The sequence below is a fragment of the Apus apus genome, chromosome 5 (assembly GCF_020740795.1).
Source record: "Apus apus isolate bApuApu2 chromosome 5, bApuApu2.pri.cur, whole genome shotgun sequence".
Classification (NCBI taxonomy): domain Eukaryota; kingdom Metazoa; phylum Chordata; class Aves; order Apodiformes; family Apodidae; genus Apus; species Apus apus.
In genome coordinates, this window is record NC_067286.1 from 5,642,421 (window position 1) to 5,653,996 (window position 11,576).

An 11,576-nucleotide genomic window follows, 5' to 3' on the forward strand; every position below is an offset into this window, starting at 1 on the left:
TGTAAAAACCTGATGACTTCATTGTAATTTCTCTTATTTCTAGGTATCTGGTATGGGATTCTGGAGGGAATTGGAGTTCTGGCTGTTATCACCAACGCCTTTGTCATTGCCATTACTTCTGATTACATTCCACGTTTTGTCTATGCATACAAATATGGTCCCTGTACAGATCAAGGGTACAGACAAGAGAAGTAAGATACTCTCTATATATATACACCCCTATACTTCAGTGGAAGCACTCTCTTTCTACTTTCTGTGTTCACATATATCAGTAATATTTTAACTTTTACATCTGTGCAAAGCTTCACAGATGTTAAGTGCAAGTAACTCAGTCATTTCAGAGAGTCTGCAAACTCACTCCACAGTTACATCAATGGCAAATCATGTCTTCCCTTCTGAATGCAAACAGCAAAGGCCAATATACATCATGGCAGTTTTCAGACTTTTTCTGGATAAGCTTTTCTTCTTCGATAATTCTGGACTGTCCTCTCCCACTACCCACACACATATATGTGCTCTTGGACCATCTTTTATTGTAAGCCTCGTTCAACCTTGAACATCTCCGCCTGTTTCTCTTCAGAAATGCTTTCAGCCAAGCTATTTGTTTAGCCTAGCTCCATATATAGTGTCTCTTAGCTTCAAGCAAGATATCTGGAGTATCTTTGCACCACCAGGCTGGTTTCCTGCTCTCCAGACACTTAGCAATGTCTCTGAACTGTGGGTTCCAGTGTCTGCATTTTTCACTATCTGCCTGACCTTTTTACCTTATCTAAATGAATCACAGCACTCATGGGCATCTTGTCTTTCGTGTGGAGATTAGTGCCCTACAGGTGGTTTTGGTGGGTGGTTTTGGAGGGTTTGCTTGGTTTTGTTTTTTTAATATGGGCATCAAGGTTACCTCAAGAAAATGAAGGATCACTTTCCTAGTACTATAGCACAACTCCTGAGCACAGCTTACCTTCTTTATTGCACAGGAGGAAGGATAAGAGTGAAAGCCTCAAGGCTTGTCCAGCACTGCATTCACACCACAGGATCCTTCCTTCCCTCATTATTCCATCTCTAGTGTTTCAAAGTTAGAGGTATTATCTTCCTGTGGTGTCACTGGAAGAGAGAATTTAAGGACAAAAAGAATGAGAGAGGATAGGATGAAAAAAGACAGTAGCAGAAAAACATTAGTTCTTAACATGCACTACCCATTTAATAGAGAACTGTGTAATTCTGTTCCTTATTTTACCTGTAGTGATTGGATTTGTCCCAGGAAACCCGAAGGTTGAGGAGGTATAATAGGATTCCTGATGCATTTCTTTTTAAATGTCCTTTGCCTTTGAGAAGCCCCTTTTTTAGATTACAGGACAGATTTCCAGGAAGACGGCATGTCCTACGTGTCTCTGGTTTTCCAGGAACAGACAACAATTTCACTCCTACTGTCATAATTCAGTATTGTTAATACCAATATATTGTTGCCTTTAAGAGAGCTGTTTGGTATATATGCACTGTTCATTTCCTCTTGGTGGAAATTCTTTTATTCAACTCATAAAAGCTGTTATTTTGTGGTATATACTGCATGAGTGGTGGCAGATTCTGCAAGGATGTTAAATTACCCTCCTCTCTGCCTCTCTAGCCATCTTTCTAAGTTCAGTCATTTTTAGGAGACAGTAAAGAACACTTTAACAGCAATTTTTGGTTTATGTCTGCTGGTAGATCAGAAGCAAAACCACAAAAACTACTAAAAATAGATTTTTTAAACACTGTTATTCCTGAAAGAGATGTTTGTTTCTTTCCAATGAAACTTTGCTTCTCTCCTTAAAATTTTAGAGTTGCTTTCATACAACAGTATGCTCACAGTATGTGATAGAAAATGTTTACATACAGGATTATGCTGAATAACCACTTTATGAAGAAAGCCCTGACCTTTGGTCTTTTCTTTTCAGATGCTTGAAAGGATATGTCAATAGCAGTTTGTCAGTCTTTGATTTGAGTGAACTTGGGATGGGATACTCAGGATACTGCCGGTATGTTTTGGTGCTCTCCCTTCTTGTAATACAAGCTTAGAAGTTAATACAGACATTACATTGAAAGTCAGTGCTTAAGTGACTGGCAGAATAGTTTCTTTTTTGCCTGTAAAAGCATTGGAGTTGAGGTTTGTTCAACGTGGAAGTCTTAGGCAGTATGCAACACTAGCACACTGGAAACCTGTGTTCTAAGTTTTTTGAGGACTCTTGCAAGCCATATCTCTCATGCTTCTGTAAATTGTATAAATTGTTTCATTTCAAAGCTTCCCAGCTGCCAAGAAGGGTAAAAATTCTCATTTCAGTTTTGTTAAGCATCCAAGGGTCTATTCATTAAAACACACATTTAACATCTTTGTTGTGGGTCTAATTCAAGTCAAGATCCCAAACAGTTACGCAGAAATATACAAGAAATTCAGTACAAAAATTAAATGTGAAATTACATACTTGCACTCCTCCTGCTCTCAGGTTTAGTTTTACAGTGAGAGTTAGCTTGAAGTGACTGAGAAACTACAGAATCATGTTACATTTGTGCAGACTTTGTCTGGCGAATCCCAAATTCTTATAAGCAAAGACAAGAACCAATTTAGGGTCAACACGCTTGAACTTAACACTCCAAGGTGTCAGCTTTGTAGCAACAAAATAAATTGTTTGCTCTGAATTTTTTTGAAGCAGAAAGTGCCATCTTACAAGCAGCCCTATTTAATTGCCTGTGTTGTGGACTAAACTTCTCCTTTTCAGTTTAATGCTTTCACTTCGGTTTCTCTGCTTTTAGCCAGATCTGGGATAAACTAGAGAGCTCTTCACCATGTTCAGGTTTTTGACCCCAGGCTAACCTTCTCAGTTTTTTTTTGCTTGACAGGTACAGAGATTACAGAGCCCCACCATGGAGTTCAACTCCATATGAATTCACTCTGCAGTTCTGGCATGTCCTGGCAGCACGGCTGGCCTTCATCATTGTATTTGAGGTTAGTCATGGAAAGAAACAATTCCTTTCCTCTTTAAAGTCCAAGTGGAGTTTTTGCAGTAATCCCATAAATGAATTGTCAGTTTCATCGACTGGTTGTTTGTTACAGTCAAGAGAGAGGAAAAAAAATAGCCCTCCCCAAACCGTTGTCAGTCAGCTGCTTCAAAGTGAACGGATGAAGTGTGCACAGAGTCCCTCCAAAATCATATTTCCTTAGCTTTCCTCATCTCATACATCATTTTGGTTCCCAACCAAATCTTTCATGCTTTATTTAAAAAGAAGAAAGGCACCTTTAGAGTTATTAGAAGTTAAAATGTGTTTGAAAAAAATTATACATGTTTCTAGCCTAATATAAAAACAGCCATGTGTGTACTGACTTTGAAGAATGTTGTGCATACTGCCCAGGAAGCTGGTCGGTTACTTCCATTGCAAGCTCTTAACAAAGGCTTCTTGTAGGTATTGTTTACTGTGGTTATTCTAGCATATCCTGCTGTTACATATTCATCAAGGTTACTTTTTTACTTTTCAGAAGACTTCAGCATTTTCACATTTCTGGTAGATCCCTCGTTTATTCCTGTATCTCTGTGTGTGTATATTAAAAAACAAAGGAGCTTCTTTTTAGTCATTAGCTACAGACTTGGTCCTAGAAATTAATATTTATGCATCTTTGAAGCAATTATTTTTGTTCTTCTTTCCAGCACCTTGTTTTTGGAATAAAGTCTTTTATTGCCTACCTGATTCCGGACATACCTAAAGACTTGTGTGACAGAATGAGGAGAGAGAAATACTTAGTCCAGGAAATGATGTATGAGGCTGAACTGGAGCATTTGCAGAGAGAAAGGAAAAAGAATGGGAAACAGTATCACCATGAATGGCCTTAGTCACTACCATGCTGCAACAAAAACACTGCTTGGAAACTGGAGTGCAGTTACAAACTGAAGTCAGAGTCTGGCATCGGTGCGTGAGGTTCATGGGGTGTGGATGTTCTTGCTGGGCAGAACAGTTGCAGGCTTTGGTGTGAACTGGAAAATAGATGCTTCCAATGAAGAAAATGAAGAGCCTTACCCGTAACTGGTCTGTGGTGAGCACCAAGGACAACTGGCACTCAGGAATGTGCAGACAGATTTAAAAATTTGGACACCCTGGTTTTAAAAAAAGGCAATGAGTTTTCATGCTGCTTCTTCAAGATACTAACAGCATAATGAAACAAAAAATTACCTGTGAACTTACACATAAGGGCATGACTAAAATCAACTTAAATGATATCCACTTCTTCTACAGCTTCTGATTGCTCAGCTCCATCTATAATGCCTCTGAAGGAAAGAGCAAGTGTTGCCTTTGTGGCCATAACTTGATATCAAATGATCTTTCAGGCTTACTGTTTTGTCAGGTTTGTCCTAGTCTCTTGTTGAGATTGTGGATGTGGTCCTACCCTAAAAAAGGGGTCTGTGGCTGCTTAATATATACTATGCAGTTTGAGATTTGCACATCAGTGTCATTAATTTATCCTTCTAGTTGAAAACCAAAAATTCTAAATTCAAGGAGAAAACAGCAGCACTAAGAGAACACATCACATTGCCCACATTGCATCTATATTTGAAAATGACATGGCTGTTGAGTGGTCTTTCCACTGTTTTGTGCAGAAAGGCCATCTCCACACACTTCCAGGATAGAAGAACTGTCATTTTCATGCTCTGATGTAGCATGCAGATGTGTGTTACTGTTCCCTCTGGCCTGTCTGGGCAATGATTCCATGACTTCACAGAATGCTAACTTGAAATATTTCACACAGTGCAAATGATTCTGTCCTGAATATACAATTAACTCTTTATAGTATGCAAGCTTATGCAGATATATATCAGACATACAGTATAACATTATGACTTGCTTGTTCAGGGAAGAAGCAGAGCACTTTATAACAATGCTCTTATTATAACAGTAAATGTTCCCATAATGTGCACTTCTTTTATTGGCCTAAATAAGTCAAAGCATGGGAATTGCATCCAGGCAGATGGCAGTTATGTATACAGGTTGTATATAAATGCACACACACACACAGTGGTTACTTTTAGATTATTTTTATTGTTATTTGTATGCCTTCTTACAGTTTTGAGGGGCTTCTTTGGATAAAATCCCTATAAAAGTTAGATGTTCATGTAAAGAATCAAATTTCAGTTTTTCTGTGCATACAGCAGTGTTGCTTATGGTTATAGTCACATTTTGGTCTACTACTAATATTTCAAATGTGAGAAAAGATAAGCACTTAAACAATTTATACAAATATGCAGGGTTCACTTGCAGAGAAGAGAGTGGAGAAACAGTTACAGTCTTTCTGTTTCTCTGATAAAATTTTAAATAATGCTTCTCTGTTGGATAAGAAAAATTTTAAAAACAGTCAACAAAGCACAGGAACTATAAAAGCAGCAAATTTTAATAATTTTTTAGGGTTAATGCTTGAGCAAAATCACAGCTGACAGGTATGAATAGACCTAAATTTTTACTACTTCCCAATACCCTATTGAACCAAAAAGTGTGATTTCAGTATTCACTTGCATATATTACCCACAATTATTTTATTGTGCCATATAAAACTTTGAGAGTCAGGAGCCCATCAGAGTGGATGAGTAGGATCTTTTGTACCCAGGAGGCCTAGCATCATCAGACCTTAAGTTCTTCAGTCATTTCACTGTATTATTGAGACTTCTTGGTTAATTCCAGCTCTCTGTGACCAGACAAGGCAATTATAGGAGTATCTACAGTATTGCACAAAGGAGAAAAGAAATTGGAAGGTATGGTCTAATCAGGTATATTACCCAGTAGTTCTGTCATAAAGGGCTGGTGGAACTCAGCTTCCCATGTTTAGGAAAGGCTGTTTTGTTCCTTCAAGTTCTGGGTTGTGCATTAAGTTCCTCAGGAGTCCTTATCAGAAATAATTAATGCACTCTCCTCTGTGCTTATTGAATCACATAATTTGATTTAATTTCTTGTCTCTCTGTTTCATTCTATGGACTATCAAGCACTGTTTGACAGCATGAACCGTGTGTAGCAGCTTCTGTGTCTGTGCCATGTAATGATAGTACTTCAGTTCTTCAGAATGTCACAGATGAGCTCACTTTTTGAAGTTTTCTCTCAGAACAAATGCCTTGGCTGGCCCAAGGTATACAGGATAAAAGTAGGCACAAAATCAGAAATAATGGTTTGTTGTTTTATACTCTCCTGTTTCTGCTGTGGATATTAGCACGTGTCAAGACATACTTAGACAAACTGCAATTGGACTTAAAAAAAACCAACACATGAGGAAGAAAACCTTTTTGTATTGGAGATTTAAATATATATATCATTAATGATTTTCAACACTGGTGTATCAAAGGCAAGTATGTAGGTCTGACGTGCATTTTACGCACTGGAAAAGCACAAGAAGTTTTGGAGAAACACTGTGTGTGTTCCTTTATTTTTGCAGGACATCAACAATGTCTGAAGGTTTTGCCACTACCCACTCATTTGCTTAAGCTGAGAAGTTTTTGGCTAGACTTTGTTTAGTATGCTGTTTGCATTGACTGCACGTTCTTTTACTAAAGTATAAGGCACACACTGTCCTCAGGAATAACGTATTTTATGAATGGTGAATGATCTTTTCATACTCTAAATATTGTCTTTCCAAACAGATGAACCAGTATGAGTAGACTGTGCATGCCAGCTGCGTTTGTGAAATCTGACCAAGCTTTAGAACTTCAATCTGTGCAAAAATGCTTTAGGTGGGTGCAGATCTAATCTATGACTACTTTGCTCTATGCATGCGCCCTTAGAGAGACTGCATGAGCAACTAGATATTTTTAAATACAAAAGATTAGTCCAAAATGTCTTAATTATTCCTAATCACATTCCGTGTCTTGATTCAGACAAAAGAAACTTCCATTTCACAAATAGCAAAAAGTCCACGTACATTACACACATCTCATTTCTAATGACTTTTCATTCTAAATTTGTGCCTAATGTGTGAGATCTGAATTCTGGTGATTAAAAAAGGAAAAAAAAAAACCCACAAGAGTTCTGCTTCATTAGCCATCCTAATGAGAGGTACCTTCTTAGAGCTCAAAGTCTGTCTCTGTACAGAGAGATGCATTAACAGCTCAAGACTCACAACTGAGCACTCTGACAGGGTTGCCTGAAGGTTGAGCACAGGCTCTGTTACACTGTAATTCAGTTTCCTTACCAGAAAGACAGCTCAGTGATCCAACATCCTGATATGGAGTCATATTTATAAACAAGACAAACCACACGATGGCTATTTTTTTAATTTTTCTTCCCTACCCCTTTATGTTAAAGGATTTACAGAAAATGTGTCCCTGTACAGGAGGTTTGGATCTAGATGAACTTTAAGGCCCCTTCCAACCCAAACCATTCTGTGATTCGATTATTCTATATTTAGATGAACATTGAAATTAATATTGATGATGACAAGGCTAAAAATTCCATAATGATGATGGCCAATCAGTGTTTTTTTGTTAAATGTTTCTTCTTCACTACTACAAATCACTTACCAGCTGTTGCTGTGGCCTTTTCCAACAGCAATTTGTCTCACATCATGTTCTGAGGAGCAGTTGGGCTCAATTGTGTCCTGTTGAAAGCTCAAAAGAAAAATGTCTGGATGGCCTAGTGTCAATAAATAAATAGGTTCATTCCTTAATGTATAAATTCATCATTCTCCTAAGGTTTCCTTCATGAAAAGTTCTGCAGAAGGAAAATTATCTTGGGAAACACAGCTTTAGGGTGAGTGTTAATAGGAGGAAAGGCCAGAACTTCAGTGATATTGTATTCTTAATGTGCCATTAAGATGATCAGTTTAATGTAAGTAGTGCACATCTCCTGTTTCCTTGTTGCAGCGAGGAAACTCCACATGGGAGTGCTGCCAGAGAGAATTTCTGGAGCCATGGGATCCTGTGACATTACCTGCAAAGTCCTAAATGACATCATGGGACTTCCTGATCTTTTACATAATGTCACAGTTTGTTCAGGGGCAAGTTCGTGTACACATATTTAGAAGCATCATAGCATTTTGATTAACTGAAAATCATCTGTGTCCATAAAAAGAAACTGCATACATAGTTGACTTAGAAGTGTCACAAATTTTCATTAAAACTGTTGTAAACTAGATTTTATTTTTTTTTTACATACACTGGGCAACAGCCACATCAATAAAACTTATTTTATACAAACAGCTAAATATGAAGGCAATAAAGTTAATGGAAAAATCAAAGAATTGCATTTTCTATGACGTGTTATGTAAGAGAAAAGGGACAGAGGCAAAACCAGTGATATCAGCAATCACTTACAAAGCAGTAATACTTCCAGAAGCATTTAAGTTTTTGTAATCCTCATAAACTATTAATGTTGCTTAATTGGAGGTAAAGGTTGAAAAGAATATACAGCCAGCCTTTCATATTAATGTTTATTTGGTGTGAAGGCTGACATTAGAATTTAAACAGAATACCACCTTTAGACAGGCTTGTTATTTTGTGGGTTCCAATGCATACTTTGTCTGACTAAAATGCACACTATGACACTTTCTGAAAGTGTTTAAGTGACTTGCAAATCTAAATCCCTGTGGTGGGGAATCTAGTAGCTTGAAAAGATCTTTCTGTACTCAACCTCAAGCCCATGTTCTCCTGGGGTGAAATGCAACAAGGCAGCACGTTGAGGCTGAGGGTGAGCAGAGAAAGCAAAGGGCTCCTGTTAAGCAGGTTTTTTTCCAGAACCTCAACAGGTTCTGCAAAACAAGGAGTTCAGGCTGGAGCATGGTGGCAGCCTTCCTGATCCTTTTCCTTTTCCCCTCTGGCTTATTCTTGATTCATCCTCAGTCTTTCATTAAATGATGCCTTCTTGCTGACAGCCCAATATCCAGAGCAATCCTGTAACTGCAGGATTTCTTGCAGGCTCTTTTTGCCTGTCCCTCACTGAGAAGCCAAAGCAGAAGGTGCACAAGCACTGGTTTGTCTGGTGCTTTCTCCAGCTCAGTGTGCCCTGGGCAGAGCAGTGCTGGGAAGCACAGAGATCATCTCCCTGTGCCATTAGGCCATCTGTTTGTGGGGCTGTCCCCTCAACCACTGCCCGAAACAATTTGCACTCCCTAAGTCCCTCCCTACACACACACAGGCATCCCAAATAGCCTCCACAATCTTAGCATCTTTACATTTCTATGAATAGACTCTTAGTGACCATTTTTGTCTAATATTGACATTGTGACCACATTTCCCAGAAATTTGTATTGGCACAAAGATTTTGGCATAATCATTGTAGCACAATGTTACCACAAAGTCCTAATGGCACAAAAAGGAACTGCAGAGAAATCACTTTGCTGTTCCATGTTATACAGGAACTTTTTAAATCTAGGACTGGCATTTAGTCTTGATATGTTTCTGGTGTATCTCCCTCCTGACTGCACTGAAAATTACCTTGTGTTGGTTCTGTTGGCTCCTTCTAACTCTTTGCCATAACCTCTATAACATTGTTCTCTGTAGTTTGCATTATTGCTGTGAGCTAGTTGTTAGGATGCTACTGGGTGAGAAATCAGGATTAAAACCAAGGCAGTCTAAAAGCTAATGAGATTCTAAATACTAAGAACACAATGATTTTTCTGTTCATAATGGAAAAAAAAGGAAATACCAGATCAGCTTTTTATTTTATCTTCTATTTAGATGACACAGAGTTTTGTATTGAAAAATCTTCCAACCTGTTTGCTCTAATTTTTACCTAGAGCAGTATCACTGAAATTTCAGTTCTTTGAAATAATCACATGTAAAATCTAACTGAATAACATAGGTCAGTAATTTTTTTACTCTGATAGTCCTGGCTAACTTGCAATATCATGATTGTGAGAGATTTCTTAAAATGTGTATATATTTGAAATTTATGTAATATTTAAATACGACTTGGTTTCTAAGTACGAACTGAGAATGTCAACTATTTTTTCTATTCATGAATCCACACTTTGTAAGTAATATTTAAAATGCAGTACCACAGTTTCAGAGAAATTTACTTTTGTGCACTACAAGCTTAGAAGTTCCTCTGACCTGTCAGCTTTTAGTTTCTTTTGTGTTTTAAGATTACTTTTACAAGCTGATATGTACCCCAGAATTAAAGAAACTCACTGAGGAAAAAGCTGTGTGATTAACTGTTGTAAGACACTTATGGCATAAATTTGTCTTTGAGATGCTGTTTACTTTATCGAGGTTTACATGTACAAATGCAACTACTTACTGTATCATACACATTTGAATATTGCATTTTTTCAGTAATAAACTTGGATATCTTTGAAAGAGACTTGGACCTTCATTATTCCGAATATTTAAAGTTAATTTAAAAAAAAAGATACCATGCACTTCAAAAGTGAGTGCTCATGTGCCTTCAAACCACAGTATTGTAAGGAAGTAATTTCAGGGTTAAACTTGATTCAGACACTTATTTGACATTTAACAAATAACTATTCAGTTTACTTGGGTCTCAAGGTACATACAGACTAACTTTTCAAATTTGCAATAATGTTTGGTCTGCTGTTTTCACTAGTGACTCATAATTTTTTAAATTTAAGCTCCTGTGTTAGAATGTACATGTTCCTGGTTTCTTAATCCTGTTTTTGCAACTCAAGTGCACAGGCTGGTTCTCCTCTGCAAGAATCACTGGCTCAGGACATAAAGCAAACAAGTAGATAATAACTGTAAATGACACTGACCTCAGGAGTTATTATTCAGAATGGTAATTTTCCTGAATCCCAGATTTGCTAGGCCACATTCTTGTATCTTGGTAGAATGCTGAATAATGAACTACTAATGAACAATTTTAGCTGTCATACATTAAGTGTACACACTGGATTTTGTAAAACCTTGTGCAGTGCCTGGCTCCTCTGCAAATACAGAAGACACTTGGGCTTGATAAGCAGCTTTGGTTGAAACAAAACTAGTCCAGAAATATGACGTTAAAGAGAAATTCTTCAGGCTATTTCTTCAAAGGTGTTTTGAAATAATGCAATTCTAGCCAACCTAATTCACTTTTTTTGGCCATTAAATGGACCAATTGGGATTCTCTTTTGTGGCAAAGGACTTGGAAAGCTACTCGTTCTGTAGTGACTCCAATGTAAAAGTGTTGCTAAATTTGTGAAAAAAAATACTGAAAAATGCAAACTGTGCATCTTCCAGCATGCAGAGCAGAAGAACAGTGCAGTGAGTAGGTGTCTCAAGAACTGTGGAGAGCAGACTTGGTCATTCTCATGGTTTGATGTCTCTAATTCAGATATCCTCCAGCTGCCAGTAGAGAGGGGTTTTTTCATCCAACAGCCAACTATGTAACTTCAAGTGTTTTGAAGCACTTTCACTCTGGAATTACTTTACATCCTTAAGCATGATAGGCTCTCTTAGTATAATCTTCAGCAAAAATATGTGACTCTGAGACATAAATGATGCATTTGCATTATTGACTGAGCTTGTCTCTGCCTTGCTAGCCATATGGAGGATGGAAACACAAAGGGAAAGCACAGGAGACACCAGGCTGCCTGCCAGACTCTGCTCTAAGCTTTTAGGAGATTATAAAAGTGGTGTAACAGGGAT

The 11,576-nt window shown here is 37.7% G+C and overlaps 1 protein-coding gene across 1 annotated transcript in view; it reads left to right on the top strand.

Annotated features, from left to right (window-relative positions):
* The window catches only part of ANO3 (anoctamin 3), a 123,364-nt gene extending 115,174 nt beyond the window's left edge, over window positions 1-8,190 (top strand). The window contains exons 24-27 of the mRNA XM_051621893.1: window positions 44-191; window positions 1,932-2,012; window positions 2,872-2,977; window positions 3,675-8,190. Coding sequence (XP_051477853.1) covers window positions 44-191; window positions 1,932-2,012; window positions 2,872-2,977; window positions 3,675-3,857 — 518 coding nt within the window. The 3' untranslated portion in view covers window positions 3,858-8,190. The remainder of the gene's footprint in view (window positions 1-43; window positions 192-1,931; window positions 2,013-2,871; window positions 2,978-3,674) is intronic.
* Window positions 8,191-11,576: the final 3,386 nt, after the last annotated feature.